General features: G+C 42.8%; 1 protein-coding gene across 10 annotated transcripts in view; it reads right to left on the reverse strand.

Moving 5' to 3' along the window:
- Positions 1–4,147: 4,147 nt before the first annotated feature.
- LOC126412772 (cleavage and polyadenylation specificity factor subunit 6) overlaps positions 4,148–17,923 on the reverse strand; it is a 180,926-nt gene continuing 167,150 nt past the window's right edge. For 7 of the 10 annotated variants that reach the window (XM_050082534.1, XM_050082531.1, XM_050082529.1 and 4 more), the window contains 2 exons: positions 4,927–5,025; positions 4,148–4,848 (listed from right to left, as the gene is read on the reverse strand). In XM_050082534.1, coding sequence (XP_049938491.1) covers positions 4,698–4,848; positions 4,927–5,025 — 250 coding nt within the window. In that variant the 3' untranslated portion in view covers positions 4,148–4,697. The remainder of the gene's footprint in view (positions 4,849–4,926; positions 5,026–17,923) is intronic. The other 3 variants (XM_050082535.1, XM_050082537.1, XM_050082532.1) reach the window with 1 other exon arrangement.

Here is a 17,923-nt window from a genome sequence, read left to right on the forward strand (position 1 = left end):
GTAACTACAGTGTGAATTTATGAGTAGGAATGAGTAGGAATTCTCAGTAGTGTGTGTGTGTGTGTGTGTGTGTGTGTGTGTGTGTGTGTGTGTGTGTGTGTGTGTGTGTGTGGGGGGGGGGGGGGGGGGGGGCACTCCATACAACAATACAAAACAAGTAACGGACAATTTTATTCGAAGACATCTGAAAACTGAACTACCACTACTTTTCACAGTAACTTCAACAATGTCAAATAAGAAGAAATTCTACCATAGTGTGTAACTCTTTAATTCACACTCCTCTGGCAATGAACAAATGGCAATAAGAAATTTGACTGTGTTCTTGCAACATCTAAATATATGAACACTGATAAGATGCACACAAAAGGAATCACACACTGCCATAGATAAAACAGAGACGAAGGAACTGAAACAGAAAATTTATGAAATCTATGCTTGAAAACTTCTGCAAACGTTATCTTGAATTATGCTATTCCCAAACAGTTGCTAATCTCTTCCAACAGGTTGCAAGCCACTGGATAAATTTGTAACAAATCATCACTAAACTGTTTTGAACAAAACAAAATTAAGAAACTAGCATAAAGTTCTCATAGTTGTGCGAACAGCTCCCTCACTTCAAATACAATTTGCAAAACTGGATTTTTTCCCCATAATATTTTTGCAAAGCCAAATAATTCTGTTGCTACAGAATAGCTTACAATGTATTAACTTTCACAGAAGAAATATGTTAATATAATGACTAGTGTTCCAGTCAGTAGTTTCTACACAAGGGCTGTTGTGCGGTGAAAAGTTACGTCTGTTACTTGTACAATGAAAACTGATGTCTGTTACTCAATATATTCCTGGAGTTTTATTAAAATATGTAAATGGTGTTAACTTGGTGGGAAAGTTAAGTTTATTACTAAGAATGGCAGAAACCACATATTCCCAGGATTATACTGTAATGCCCACTTAACATTTCTGACATTTGCATTGTAAGTAACTTTCTCATTGTGTTCATCTAGCATCCAAAAAGCTTCACTAACTAGACCTAATCAGTACTCTATTTTTCAAGAGGACAACTGGTTTTATGCTACAAGCAGATCCTGATTCACAATATGGCATCACAATCAAAGACCGATTGTCACAAATGTAGTAATGCCACATTAATTTCCAAAGTTAACCAGTTCATTGCTTCCCAACAAATACAAATAACACTAAACTATTTCTACCGTGGATTTCTCAGCAGTGTAGTACATTACAGCCAAACCCCTTACACGTAAATGTTTCTTCCAACAGTGTTCCTTTTTTACTGTAAGACTGCATTTCTGTATATTCTGTGAGGTATTTCTGACTACCCTTGTTTCTCAATCTCTCTTGTGTGTGTCATTACTCCAGAACCTGATTTACTACTTCTATCTACAGTATCTTCTCACCTCTTATTGTGTCACAATGGTCTTTGTTTTTCCTTTATAATCAATATGGCACATTTGGCCATTCTTAACCATCCAACTACAGTTCATGTACACACAATGAGCTCATACAATAGTATTATGCCTTATTAGAAAACCACCTCACCTTCTCTACCATAATAATGTGTAACAAATATAAAATTAGAACTAATAAAAAAGATTATGTCAGTAAGTGAGGCTGTTAGCTGAATGACATCAGCATGGGGGAGAGAGAGAGAGAATTCTGGTTACCATAAACCAAAAATATACCAACGGTATATCTTTTCGTGCATTTATCTAGCAATACAGGAAATCTAAAGTGCTCTGTCATCTTTTCCCTGGAAACCACGTGTTTTCACATATCGCGCAAGGTAGGACCTAGGTTCACATAAATCTCTACAAATTTCACATTTAACTCTTGCATTGCAAATGCACAGTCTTCTATTTTGATAACTCCTGATTTCAGGCAGCTTTGCACTACATACACTACATACAAGAGAGTTATTTTAAAATCATTTTGTTAAGTTCACAATGACATCCACAATCCATTTTTGAACGAGTTATGTATAAGAGAAAACAATGTCTTAAATTGTCTTACATTTTAGATCCAACTAAGAATTTTTGTGTTCTTACTGTTTCCTATTCGAGACTCAAAACTGCATTTCATTTAAAAAGAGAGTAACTACATCAACCGTCCCGAAAGCATTACAGCTATTTTGACAGATTTAATTATCAAACGTTTATGTATTCCATCCAATTGACTTGTATCCACTAGTGTAATAAATTAAACATTGCCATAACAGCATTAGTTGTTTGTTGTGTTACAACTGTACTTTGTAAAAATATATTTCAATGTGTGATTAACAGGTAATGCAAGAGCCATCAAAGTGCTCTGTACTTTTTTCCCCGGCAAACTCACTGACACACACTACCAGGTCTGACACAGTATTTGCTCACCACGTAACAACTGAACTGAGTTCATCATGTGCCACACTCCTAAAATTCCACAGCTGTTTCTCTATGACCCTTACAGTTTTATGAACAACTTAATTTATTTTTTAATCAAATGTATAACCTATTGGTTATTTCATACAGTTCTACCTCTTGCTGGGCTACACTGAGAAAAGTCTTTCAGAAAAAATCTCTTTAAAAATAAAAAATGGTAAAATCCAGGATGGAATAATAATATTAATTAGGACAGAGTGCTTCCCACTGCACAGCCACAGGACCCAGAGATGATAGGTGTGTGTGTGTGTGTGTGTGTGTGTGTGTGTGTGCGCGCGCGCGCGCTCTTTCTTCATTTCATGAGGGCTTTCTCTAATAGCTAAAAAAACGACTTTTAAATGTTGCTGACTGTTGATCAAGCTGCCTATGAACAGAGTAGCACTCTATCCTAATTAATATGTTTACTTAACATTTTTATTTAAGGTTAAATCATTCAATACTACCAAAACAACAATCTCCAGGAGTCTCTTAACACTGAGAATTCTCCTCCCGTATCGTTAGCAACTTTTACTTTCAGTTTGTCCTTGAGGTAATTTTGGATTGTGTGGTAGCACACTGCCCACAACAAATGTATTGGGTATCCAGACCAGAATATAGTTTCGACTTGTCATAATTCTCAACAATTACATAAATTAACAACCAGATAAATGCTTACTACTAATACATACATGCTCTGCTATTTCACAGTTTTCGTGTACAAATCTCCTCCTTGTAATAATTCAATAAATTTTCCCATTAATGGAAGGGATATGTTCCATGTCAATTATGTATTACTTTGTCCTGAGAACTTTTCAAGTTCTTTAATATTTTTCCCCTCTATTGTAATTAAGATCAAATGATGAAAAAAAAATAATAATATTCAAAAATAAGAATCTCATGGTACATGCAGGTCACATAATGTGCTAGTGCTATTTACAATAAATCAATTAACATGGAACTACAAATTTGGCAATCAGTGATCAAAACTCCAACACAGTGTTCCTTCTAGTACTCTATTGTGATTTTCTTGATTGAAAACAAAATTCCCACACAATAATTATTATTAAAATACAGCACGAGCCAACAAAAACACGCTGATAAAATTATGACAGTGTTCTTTTCTTGGGATATACGATAAGCACATCTCTCTCTCTCTCTCTCTCTCTCTCTCTCTCTCTCTCTCTCTCTCACACACACACACACACACACACACACACACACACACACACTCACTCACTCTACAATCTGACTAATGGAATGGGGATGCATTACAGCTAATTCGCTTTCTATTTTTTATAACATTCTCTGTTTTACTATCTTGTATGTATAATGAAAATATATATATAATGATTTCTCAAATTAAAACGGCAAAAAATTGACAATCAGCACAATAACTGCTAGGTAAGAAGTGGATATCCCAGAACACAAGACAAATCATACAGTCTCTGCACCAACACACACATTTTAGCCCCTCATCTATTTAGCATGATGCAAATGAATTAATAATTAGTGCAAAGAGTGATTCTTATGAATGAAGCTCATTATAAATAAAAAGATAGTAGCACAAATATTGTTTGCCTCTTCCAATATCAACTCTAAGCAAAAATGAGAGTACTCTTTGGTTACTCCAATACCAACAAACTTCTATCACACAATTGATGCATTTTACACTTATAATAAATAGGAGTATGGAACATTTGGGACAATGGATACAAGGGAAAATGATATTATAATTCACAATTCAGAAGTGCCATTTATTCAAAAGCTTAAAACTACAATCTTCTTCTGTTGTTGATACTGAATACAATCTTCTTTTTGTTTCTGCCACAGGTGTCTTCAGTCCTCTTGCTGCAGCTTATCTCCAGTGATGAACTGAGTCTTCTATGTACTTAATTTACAATTAAAACAAATTTGTCCATTCACATCTACTTGACTGAAGGCTGTATGTCAAACCAATTCTACTAAATACACTAATTAACTAAAGACTGCCACTGATGCATGAATTCAGTAGAAGTAATGAGATGAATTAAGATAGCTATGCATATCTTGATCCCCATTTTAAAAGCAATCTTTCTGCGTAAAATGTTTCGTATGGAAAGAAAAACGTAGCCTACAAACGAGAATTGGAATTTAATTTTACTCTAATAATCTACTTTAACTTCTGCTTAATGCAAATTCTCCTGAAATGAAATGTATTTCACCACTAAAAAAAAATCCATACATTATGATTAGAGATGCAAAAACGGGGTATGGTAACTACCCTGTAAAAGAAAGATAACCCATTTAATGGCGAGTACTACGGTGGGAAGATTCTCTTTCTTCTCTTCTTTCTCTTTCACGGTCTCTTTCCCGTTCACGCTCAGGTTCACGCCTAGTCCCTTCACGTTCACGTTCCCTCTCACGATCCCTCTCACGGTACCTGTCATCATAATACCTGGAAACAAAAGAATCTTCTATATAAATTATTACTCTAAATAAATTACTACTCTCAGCAAATATGTACATAACCTACCTAGATTTAGAACTGATAACTGGAGCTGCTTCTGGTGGTTCTGGGGACTTAGCACGCGGGCGAACTGCCTGCCTGGTAGAACTGGAATAAACACTGGAACTGGATCAACAGTTCCTCAGTGAGACATTGTGATGAAAGTTTTGCAAGATCTATAATTATATGAACTAAACTAATTTGTCTCCTTACATAATACAAAAAGTTTCATTCCACGTTTTTCATACTGTTATCCTTTCACCCAGCTTTTATGTTACAGTGTGCAAATCCATCCTTCCCATGACTGCACTCAAGGATGCACAACAATAAATAATGAAAACTTTATGTTTATTGTTAGTATTTTCCTAAGACATATTTTGTTCTAATCCTCCCTTTTCCATAACAATAAATTTATGCTCACACAATTTATCATTAAAGAACAGTGTTGATCCATCAAATGTTCCATAATTCAGTAGATACATGTGGCAACAGAAATAAAGACCTCCCCCCCCCCCCCCCCCCCAATACTGAAAAGGTAATTCCAGTTATTACTTCCAGAAATTAATACTTAATTCAATTGACATTAAATATGAATATTTGAGCAAGGAGTTGCAGTCATCTAGTCGAAGACCGTTAAATTTCAATCAAAAAATAATAAAAACCTACTTAACATTCTGCTGAGCTGCTGCTTTGAATCAATCAAAAAATAAATGTGCAGTATCTATGGAAGAAATGACCACCCATTCACAAAAAACTTGAACAAGAAAAACAATCATTTTAATAAAGCAGCTCAGACTCCTTTGCTATACACAGTAGTTACACCTCCTGCATGAACCACAGACTTTGGTGAGGTGGTGGTAGACGAGAGTGGGAAAGTCCTCGCATGCCTGTTATGATACAGATGCTGATAACCCTACAGTAAGTGCAACCACAATGGAGGGGTATCTGTGGAGAAGGGGAGACAAACTTGTGATTCCTGAAGAGAGCTGACAGCCTTTTCAGCACTAGTTGGGGTTTACAATCTGAATGATTGACTTAGCCTTTTAACACCAGCCAACATGGCCTTGCTATGTTGGTACTATGTGTGAAGCAAGAGGTAACTACAAGCATTATATATCCTGGGGGGACATGCAGCTCTACTGTACAGCTTAATGATGATGGCATCAACCTGTATGAAATATTCTGGAAGTAGAATTGAGCTCCAATCAGATCTCCAAATGGGGGCTACTCAGCTGGGCATCGTAATCAGGAGAAATAAACTTGGCAATTTCTGTGTCGGAATGCAAAATATTAGATCCCATAATCAGTTAGGTAGGTTAGAGAACTTAGAAAGAGAAATGGATAAGTTGAATTTAGATATAGTGGGAATTAGAGAACTATGTAGGCTTAACAATGAATAAGACAATAGCAATGTGGGTAAGCTATTATGAACAGAATAGTGAATCCATTTAGTATGCAAGATAAATACAAAGTCAACGACCCCCACATAAGTGTAAGTCTACATGCCTACTAGCTCTGCAAATGAAGAGATTGAAAGGGAGTATGATGAGAGAAATATTATTCATATAGATAAGCAAGACAAAACTTTTATTGTGATGGGTGTCTGGAATTCGATAGTAGGAAACAGAAGGCAGGAAAAAACAGTAGGAAAACATGAACTGGGGAAAAAGGACAGCAAGAAAGAGATGCCTGTATAATTTTGCACAAAGTATAATACAATATTCACTAACACGTGGTTTAAGGACCATATGAAAACACTGTGTATACGGAAGAGACTAGGGGCACCGGACGGTTTTGAAATCTATTTTATAATGGCAGAACACACAAACCAGATTTTGAACTGTAAGACATTTCCATGAAACTGAAGACACTGCAAAAAAGTAAGAGCTCAAGCAGATGACATTTGGATACACTGAAAGAACTAGAGACTGTTTAGAGTTTCAAAGGGAGTATCATGCAACAACTGCCTCAAACGAGGGTAAAGGACACAACAGAAGACAAATGGGTGGGCTTTAGAGATGAAACAGTAAACGCATCAGCGAATCAAACAGGCAAAAGACAACACCCATGAGAAACCCTTGGATAACTCATGAGCTGCTAAATCTAAATGAGGAAAGGACAAAACATAAAAAGGAGAAAATTAAGTACACAAAAGGAAATACAGGGAATACTCAGAAATGGGTGAAGGCCAAATGCAAGGTTGTAAAAGCACACAGGTAATGGAAATGTGGGTGCCACCTATAACATAATTAAAGGCCCATATGGAGAAGAGAGAAGCAGCTGTACAAAAATCAAGAGCCCAGAGGACAAGCTTATACTACCCAAAGAAGGCAAAAGTGGAAGGAAATATAATAGGGTTATATAAGGGAACCCAACATGAGGACTAGATTACAGAGAGGTCAGAGGAAGTAAATGAAGCTGATATAGGAGATGATATACCGCAATAAATATTTGATCTTGCTCCAAAAGACCTAAGTCGAAACAAGACCTCTAGAGTAGACAACATTCCCTCAGAATCCCTTGGAGGGTCAGCTATGGCTAAAAACCATTCCACTTTGTATATCATACACATACCCTCAGACTTCAAAAATAATGTAACAATTCCTATCTCCAAGAGGGCAGGTTCCGACAGCTGTGAATATTACTGAACTATCAGTTTAAAACTCACGCAGGCAAAAAGTGGACACACGTTATTTCCACAAGAATGGAAAGACTAACACAAGCTGAATTGAAAAATAACACTTCAGGTTCCTGAGAAATGTAGAAACACACGAGACCACAGTAACCCTGCGACTCATCTCAGAAGAAAATTGAAGAAATTCGTCAAATTAAAGGACGCTTTTGACAATGTTGATTGGAAAACCTATTTTGAAATTATGAAGTAGTGATTTGGAGATGGAATTAAAGTTCAAGGGGCAGAAATAAAAACTTCAAGACTTGCGATGACATTGCAATTCTGTCAGACAACCAAGGGCCTGGACGAGCAGTGGAATGGAACAGATCATGTATTGAAAAAAGAAAGAAAGATGAACATCAACAAAAGAAAATAAAGGATAATGGAGTGTGCCCAAATCACAAATCAAACAATGTTGATAAAATTAGATTAGGAAATGTGACAAAGTAGTAGGTGATGTTTGCTCTTGGGTGACAAAATAACAGGTGGGGACCAAACTACTGATGAATAAAATGCAGACTGATAACAACAAGAAAAACATTTCTGAAAAAGACGAATTCATTAACATCGAAGTCTGTTCTGAAGGTATCAGTATGGAACATAGCCTTGCACAGACGTGAAATGTGGACAATAGGTAGTTTATTGAGAAGAGAACAGAAGCTTTGGAAATGTGATGCTGTAGCTGAATGTTGAAAATTAGACGTGTAACTTTAATAACTAATGAGGAGATAGTAAATTAAATTGGGGAGAAAAATTAATAGCACAACTTGACTAAATGAAGGAATCAGTTGATAGGACACATCCCAATCCATCAGGAAATATTTTGTAATGGAAGTAAGTGTGGGTGATAAAAATTGTAACGGGACACAATGTCTCGAGTAGCTCTTATACGTGAAAGGCAAAGGACCTGAGTTCGAGTGTCAGTCCAGGATACAGCTTTGATCTGCGAGAAAGTTTCAATGTCTTAAATATTTTGCTTGATTGGAATACTCTCTTTCAAATTATGATGGTGGCAGGGGTCAAATACAGGGAGCAAAAGGATATGTACAATTTGTACAGAAACCAGATGGCAGTTACACAAGTCGAGGGGCATGAAAGGGAAGCAGTGGTTGGGAAGGGAGTGAGACAGGGTTGTAGCCTCTCCCCGATGTTATTCAATCTGTATATTGAGCAAGCAGTAAAGGAAATAAAAGAAAAATTTGGAGTAGGAATTAAAATCCATGGAGAAGAAATAAAAACTTTGAGGTTCGCCAATGACATTGTAATTCTGTCAGAGACAGCTAAGGACCGGGAAGAGCAGCTGAACGGAATGGACAGTGTCTTGAAAGGAGGATATAAGATGTACATCAACAAAAGCAAAGCGAAAATAATGGAATGTAGTCAAATTAAATCAGGTGATGCTGAGGAAATTAGATTAGGAAATGACACATTTAAAGTAGCAAATGAGTTTTGCTGTTTGGGGAGCAAAATAACCGACGATGATCGAAGTAGAGAGGATATAAAATGTAGACTGGCTGTGGTAAGGAAAGCGTATCTGAAGAAGAGAAATTTGTTCACACCGAGTATTGATTTAAGCGTTAGGAAGTCTTTTCTGAAAGTATTTGTACGGAGCGTAGCCAAGTATGAAAGTGAAACATAGATGATAAACAGTTTAGACAAGAAGAGACTAGAAGCTTTTGAAATCTGGTGCTACAGAAGAATGCTCAAGATTAGATGTGTAAATCACTAACTAATGAGGAGGTACTGAATAGAATTGGGGAAAGATGAATTTGTGGCACAACTTGACTAGAGGCACAACTTGACTAGAAGAACGGATCAATTGGTAGGACATGTTCTGAGGCATCAAGGGATTACCAATTTAGTACTGGAGGGAAGAGTAGAGGGTAAAAATCATAGAGGGAGACCAAGAGATGAATACGCTAAGCAGATTCAAAAGGATGTAGGTTGCAGTAGTTATGCAGAGATGATGAGGCTTTCAGATGATAGACAAGTGTGGAGAGCTGCATCAAATCAATCTACAGACTAATAACAAGTTACACAAAAATTCTTTCAGACCCCCAAGCAACGATGATTAATGACAAAAACAACATGTTGGGATTAGAAAATGACTTCCAGTAGAACAGATGTAATCCTTAGTAATGGACTGGCAGTCTTCAAATTTCTAGAAAAATTAGCACTTGGTGGGGACAATACAACTCATACGTCTAAAAGACGACTCCAGCTGTTTAACAGAGTTGTTGTGGTCTTCAGTCCTGAGACTGGTTTGATGCAGCTCTCTATGCTACTCTATCCTGTGCAAGCTTAATCATCTCCCAGTACCTACTGCAACCTACATCCTTCTGAATCTGCTTGGGGTATTAACCTATCCATTTCCCTTTTTAAATTTTCTAACCTACCTGCCCAATTAAGCTATCAGACACCTAGACAGAATTTGGCTACATCTATTAGACTGCACTGTTACCAATAACACTGGTCTGACAAAAGTGAAGAGAACGAAGTGTGTTAGCAAAAACAAGCAGCGCACAAATTCTTTGATAAAAATGGACGTGTTGTCATAATTGCACTAAGAAGGTAGGGCAGTACCTGCCAGTTTTGTACAACTGAAATGCTTCTCTAGGGTTTTCTAAGGAACTGGTGACAAGCAACCAAATATAGACCGAAATGGGTCTTTCACTGATGTGATGCAACATCAATATTCAAAGATCCTTTATCTAGGTGGACACTATCAAGATTATTTACAGAAGTGACTGGTAGCATAATCAAACAGTTGCATGCACATTATTTTCTCATAAATTGGTGGCTGACTTAAAGTGTCATTGTGATTCAGTTGCTTCTGTTCCAGGTGCTATGAGTCACTGGACAGTGGGTATGTGGGAGGTGGTAAGTGACTGAAAAGACAAGGCACAAGAAGTCTGTTTCTGCGCAAGGTCTGCGAAGGTCACATTTAGAGAGGCACTGCTCATCACTACAGATGCGATGGCGGCTAGGGTGAATAGAAGGGACTTACAAGTGTGGAATGGCAGTTATGAATGAGTAGCAGCATAAAGTGAAGATTTTTTGGTGGTTGGTAGATTTGATATGGATGGAGGCACTGATGTGGTAGTCTTGGAGGTGCAGGTCAACATTGAGGAAGGTAGCTTGTTGGGTTCTGAAGAAACATGGATAAGATGTCCTCAGCCTTGTTCCAGTTCACGAAGATTCAATGAATCTGAAACAGGTGAGGGGTTAAGATTCTGGGTGTTTAGGAAGGATTCCTCTTGATGGCCAATGAATAGGTTGGCACAGAATGGTGCCACAGGCGCCGATAGCTGCACCACAGATTTGTTTGTAGGTGACGCCTTCAAAGGTGAAGCAATCGTGGTCAGGTCAGTGTGACCAAAGAGGAGGTAATAGGTATGAAAGCAGTTGAGAATTGTGTTGAACAGCACCCACGCCATGGGTGTTGCAGATATTAGCGGAGAGGGAGTTGGCATAGACAGTAGCGAGCAGGGCACCAGTGGCAAAGGAACTGAATCTGTGGAGAGGCAGCAAAGAAAATGGTGGACCATTTCATTTCTTTCATAACAGCACCATCCCTAATGCCTCAGCTTGTTCCGATTCACTGGGTTCTCCTCAACCGTGCAAGCCACCTTCCTCGATAAAATTTTTTTTTTTTTTTGTGGTTTTAGGGCACACAACTTCAATGGTCATTAGCGCCCAGACTACGTTAGGTATGCACAACGAGGTACAAGTTTAAAACAGCAACTAAAAGGGAAAACACGATAGAAGACAGACTGACAGGCATAGGATTAAAAAAACAGCATAATCAAATGTCCTTAGAGAGGTTTCTCAAGTTGATAAAACGAAGAACGCGAGCAGCTGCTCGTGGGTCATCCGCTAAAATGGCATCTAAAGTACATGGCAGGTTATGATCTAGACGCAGTGTGTTAAAATCCGGCCAGGATGTTAAAATGTGACGGACTGTCAGCAATTGCCCACATGGGCAGAACGGCGCCGGCGCAGCCGTCAGCAGGTGGCGATGGCTGAACCGACAGTGTCCAATTCGTAACCGGGCCACAACGACCTCCTCCCTTCGAGAAGGGCGGGAGGAGGACGTCCAAGCCGTGGGAAGAGGTTTCAAGGCCCGAAGCTTGTTGTCCGTAAGCGCAGCCCAATCGGCATGCCACAGTGATAAAATGCGCCGACAAATGACCCTGCTACAATCTGATGAAGGGACACAACAAGAAGCTGTCCGAGGCTGGAGGACCGCAGCCTTGGCCGCGGCATCTGCAGCTTCGTTCCCAGGGATACCGACATGGCCAGGAACACGCATAAAGCTAACCGGAGAACCGTTGTCCACCAGCTGCTGAAGAGAGCGTTGGATCCAGTGAACAAAAGGGTGAACCGGATAAGGATCACAGAGGCTCTGGATGGCGCTCAGGGAATCAGAGCAGATGACATAAGCAGAATGTCGGTGGCGGCAGATGTAAAGAACAGCCTGGTAGAGGGCAAAGAGCTCAGCTGTGAAGACCGAACAATGGCCATGGAGCCGGTATTTGAAACTTTGTGCCCTGACAATAAAAGAACACCCGACCCCGTCATTGGTCTTAGAGCAATCTGTATAAATGAAAGTCATATTAATGAACTTCGAACGAAGTTCGACAAAACGGGAGTGGTATACCGAACCGGGAGTAACCTCCTTTGGGAGTGAGCTGAGGTCAAGGTGAACGCGAACCTGAGCCTGGAGCCAAAGTGGCGTGTGGCTCTCGCCCACTCAAAAGGTTGCAGGGAGTGAAAAATCACGGTGTTGAAGGAGGCGACGAAAGCGAACTCCAGGGGGTAGCAGGGCACAGACATACAACCCGTATTGACGGTTGAGAGAGTCGTCAAAAAAGGAACGATAAGACGGGTGGTCGGGCATTGACAGTAGCCGACAGGCATACCAACAAAGCAGTACATCGAGCCGGTAGGTGAGTGGCAATTCACCAGCTTCAGCATGAAGACTCTCGACGGGACTAGTATAAAATGCTCCGATCGCAAGACGTAAACACCGATGTTGTATGGAGTTGAGGCGGCGTAAGATGGATGGCCGTGCAGAGGAGTATACGAAGCTCCCATAATCCAGCTTGGAGCAGACGATCGACCGATATAGGCGAAGTAGGTCGGTTCGATCCGCTCCCCACGACATACCACTGAGAACACTGAGGACATTTAGAGAACGGGTACAACGGGCAGCCAAATATGACACATGTGGAGACCAGCTAAGTTTCTTGTCAAATATAAGACCCAAAAATTTTGTTGTCTCCACGAATGGGAGAGCAACGAGACCGAGTCGTAAGGACGGTGGGAGAAACTCTTTGTAGCGCCAGAAGTTAATACAGACCGTCTTCTCGGCAGAAAAACGGAAGCCATTGGCGACACTCCAGGAGTAAAGACGGTCAAGAGAACGCTGAAGACAGCGCTCCAGGAAACATGTACGCTGTGCGCTGCAATAGATGGTAAAATCGTCCACGAAAAGGGAGCCTGAAACATCAGCTGGGAGGCAATCCATTATTGGATTGATCGCTATGGCGAAGAGAGCGACGCTCAAAACTGAGCCCTGTGGCACCCCATTCTCCTGGCGAAAGGTGTCCGACAGGACAGAACCCACACATACCCTGAACTGTCGATCCATTAAAAAGGAACGAATAAAAAGAGGGAGGCGACCGCGAAGGCCCCACGTATGCATGGTGCGGAGAATGCCCGCCCTCCAACAGGTGTCGTAAGCCTTCTCCAAATCAAAGAACACAGCCGCGGTCGGGCGCTTCCGCAAGAAGTTATTCATAATGAAGGTCGACAAGGTAACCAGATGGTCAACAGCAGAGCGGCGCCTACGAAATCCACATTGTACATTGGTAAGTAGGCGTCGAGATTCGAGCAGCCAAACCGAACGAGAGTTAACCATTCGCTCCATCACCTTACAGACACAGCTGGTAAGCGAGATGGGTCGATAACTGGAAGGCAAGTGCTTGTCCTTCCCCGGCTTAGGAATCGGGACAACAATAGACTCGCGCCAGCATGCGGGAACATGTCCCTCAATTCAGATGCGATTATAAGTACGAAGAAGGAAACCTTTACCCACAGGAGAAAGGTTCTTCAGCATCTGAATATGAATAGAATCAGGCCCTGGAGCGGAGGACCGTGACTGGGCAAGTGTGTTTTCGAGTTCCCGCATAGTGAATGGGGCATTATAACTTTCATGATTCGAGGAGCGGAAGTTAGGTGGCCTACCCTCCTCTGCCTGTTTTCGGGGGAGGAAGGCAGGGTGGTAATGAGCGGAGCTCGAAACCTCTGCGAAAAAGCGGCCGAAGGCATTGGAGACGTCCTCAGGGGCCACAAGGACTTCATTCGCGACCATCAAGCCAGAAACTGGTGAGTGGACCTTAGTGCCAGATAGCCAGCGCAGGCAACCCCAGACAACAGAAGGAGTAAAACTGTTGAAGGTGCTTGTGAAAGCAGCCCAGCTGGCTTTCTTGCTTTCTTTAATAATACGACGACACTGTGCACGTAATCGTTTATAATTGATACAATTCGCCACTGTAGGGTGGCATTTAAAGGTGCGTAAAGCACCTCGACGAGCACGTAAAGCATCTCTACATGCTGCGGTCCACCAGGGGGACTGGTACGCGATGTGGAGAAGAAGTAGGGTGAGGGATGGAATATTCAGCAGCAGTGAGAATGACTTCCGTGAGGTGTGCGACCTGACGATCGCAGCTTGTGAAGGTTTGATCCTGAAAGGTCGCCCTGGAAGAGAAGAGCCCCCAGTCTGCTTTGGAGATGTTCCAACTAGATGAGCACGGAGAGGGGGTATGCTGCAGGAGATGGATAACACACGGGAAGTGGTCGCTCGAATATGTATCAGAAAGTGCATACCACTCAAACTGGCGTGCAAGTTGGGTAGTACATATAGAGAGGTCTGAATGGGAATCGGTGTGAGATGTGTCCCAAAGAAAAGTAGGGGCGCCAGTATTGAAGCAGACAAGATTGAGCTGGTTGAAAAGGTCTGCTAACAGGGAGCCCATTGGGCAGGATGCTGGAGAGCCCCAAAGGGGATGGTGGGCATTGAAGTCTCCAGTTAAGAAAAATGGTGCAGGTAGCTGAGCAATAATTTGCATCATGTCTGCCCTGGTAACGGCAGACGACGATGGAGTGTAAACGGTACAAATGGAAAATGGAAAATGCAAAAGTGGGGAGAGTAATTCGAATGGCAACTGCCTGCAGGCCGGTGTGCAATGTGATGGGATCATAGTAAATATCATCCCGGACCAGCAATATAACCCCTCCATGAACCGGAATACCTACCACAGGGGGTAGGTCAAAACGCACAGAGGTGTAGTGTGCCAAGGCAATTTGATCGCATGGGCGTAGCTTCGTTTCCTGGAGGGCTACGACGAGCGGACGGTGCAAGCGGAGAAGCAACTTCAAGTCCTCTCGGTTGGAGCGAATGCTGCGAATATTCCAGTGAATAAGTGCCATCGTAAGAAGAAAAGGAAGATGAAAGAAGGGGTCACCTCGAAGGCCGCTGAGGGCCTGGCTTCGAGCGAGCACTGCCGCCGCTATCAGTAGGCGGACAGTCATCGTCCATTGGTTCTATAGGTTCATCGGCCATCTTGGGAAGATTGCCGGGAGGGGGAGCCTCCTCCGCCGGTGAACGGCCAGATGTTCGGCTACCACCGGTGCGGCCAGGCGAAACGGATGACGGCCTGGGGCAGCAACCGCTGGGTGGTGCAGGAGAAGAAATGCGCCGTGGCAGAGAAGGAGGGAGAACTGTGCTTCCTATGAGCCTTCTTGGAAGGTCGTTTGGTGGAAGTACTGGTCGATGGCTGGGAGTTCGAGGTACGTAGGAAGTCGGCACGGGACGATTCCTTCTTGAAGGCCTGTGCATCTGACTTCTGGGTCTTCGTCTTGGCAGAAGCTGATGAAGGGGCTTGTGTCTGTGGGGTGACGGGAGGAAGAGGAGACGTCGACCGCGCGATCTTAGCACTGGCCGAACGGATGACCGTGGTGCTGAAGGTCAGATCGCATGTCTGGGTTGCCACCTCCCTGGTAGTCCGAGGAGAGGCGAGGACAGTACTGTATTTCCCCGCTGGTATGAGCGGGCTTTCTACTAGCAAATAGCTTGCGAGCAGCCGAGGTGGACACTTTCTCTTTGACCCGAATTTCTTGGATACAGCTTTCTTCCTTATAGATGGGACAGCCGCGGGAGGACGCTGCATGGTCACCCCGACAGTTCACACAACGAGGAGACGGAGGTGGACAGTCACCCTCGTGGGCATCCCTGTCACAAGTGACACATTTAGCCGCATTGGAACAAGACCGGTGAGTGTGATTAAAACGCTGACACTGGTAGCAGCGCGTAGGTGTCGGGACATAGGGGCGAACAGAAATAACCTCGTAGCCCGCTTTGATGCGCGATGGCAGCTGAACACTATCAAAGGTCAAGAAAAGTGTCCGGGTCGGTACAAGATCATTGTTGACCTTTTTCATGACCCTGTGGACAGCCGTCATGCCCTGCTCAGCGAGGAAAGACTGAATCTCCTCGTCAGTCAATCTGTCAAGTGATCTAGTATAGACCACACCACGAGACGAATTCAAAGTTCGGTGAGCCTCCACCCGGACAGGGAACATGTACAGGAGTGTGGCTCGATCAGTTTCTGTGCCTGAAAGGCGCTCTCAGTTTCTAGTAACAAGGTACCATTACTCAACCTGGTACAAGACTTAACAGTTCCGGCTATGGCATCTACGCCCTTCTGGATAACGAAAGGGTTGACAGAGGAAAAATCCTTTCCGTCCTCAGATCGAGAAACGACGAGGAACTGTGGGGCAGGCGGCAGTACTTTTGTCACTGGTGGCTGGTCAAGTTTCCGTTTGTGGGCACAAGTCGAGAGAGAAGAAGAAGAGAAATCCATTGCAGAGGAATCCCCCATGATTGCCAGCGTCTCCGATGGCGCGCTCCTTCCTTGTGGGGACCCTCTCAGAGGGCACTCCCGCCTTAGGTGAATGTTTACACCTCAGGTCACACCTCCCGAGGAACAGACGGAGGGACCAACCGGCATGGCCAGAAGGTATCAGCTCAGGCAATCACCCCTCCCTGGGCCTGGCCTTTACCAGGGGGTACGTGCGTGCCTTACTTGTCTACCCAGGCCGGGGAATTACGCGTTACCCTGTCACCGGCTACGCGTGCGAACGCATGGGTCGGCCTTCAGGCGTGCACAGGGAGGAAGGAAGAAGAGGAAAAAGAAGAGAGAGAGGACAGACTGTCTCAAACGCCGAGGCGGAGACCAGAGAAGGCAAGCAGAAGGCAAGGAGAAGAAGGCAAGGGAAAGAGTAAGGAAGACAGTGAGATGGAGAAGAACAAAGAAAGGAACCAACCAAACGAAGGAAGAAATGAGAAGAAGTGAAAAACCAAAATGACCACAAATATAGGTCGTGGAACCGTCCGTCTCCGAACGCAGGCGCTAACTACCCCCTTGAGGGGGAGGGACTCCTTTCAGTCACCTCTTACGACAGGCAGGAATACCTCGGGCCTATTCTAACCCCCGGACCCGCAGGGGGAACCTTCCTCGATGTTGACCTGCATCTCAGAGACTGCTACACCAGCACCTCCATCCACATCAAAACCTTCCAATCACCAACAAAACCTTCACTCCATGCTGCCACTCATTCACAACTACCCCTCTTTAAATATTCCAAGTGTCTCACAGAGGACTTCAGACAACATTGTCCAAAAAAGAATTTTTTGTGCCTTCTCTCTCCAGTCACATACCACCTCCCAGATACTCACTGTCTAGCCACAAATGAGCACACTTCTCGTAACTCAATGCCACTTGGGCTGAAGCAACTGAATCATATTCTGAACCAAAGTTTGTAATTCCTCTCCTTGTGCCCTCAAATGAGGAATATCCTCCTCACTATCCTCCCACAGTGATATTCTGCCACCCACTGAACTTATGCAACATCCTTGTTGTCTCTACTACACCTCTGCTCCCAGGCCTTTGCCTCAGTCTTATATCCCTGTAACAGACCTCCCACCACACTCTACTCCAGTCCTGTCACAACCATCTCCTACCCATCACAGGGAGAGCTAACTGTGGAAACAGGCATGTTATCCAGAAACTAAGGTGTAACCACTGGCATGTTATCCAGAAACTAAGGTGTAACCACTATGTCACTGTTGTAAGTGGGCATGACAACTAGAAGCTGGGCCACCCAGTTGCTTAATGAGCTGCCCAACACACTGTGCTTCACTTTAATGATTGCTTCATAGCCTGCGTTTTCTCGATTTTTCCTACCAGCAGATATGCAGTATGAACGCACTAAATCTTAATAAGA

Source organism: Schistocerca serialis, chromosome 7, assembly GCF_023864345.2.
Source record: "Schistocerca serialis cubense isolate TAMUIC-IGC-003099 chromosome 7, iqSchSeri2.2, whole genome shotgun sequence".
In the NCBI taxonomy this organism is placed as follows: Eukaryota; Metazoa; Arthropoda; class Insecta; order Orthoptera; family Acrididae; genus Schistocerca; species Schistocerca serialis.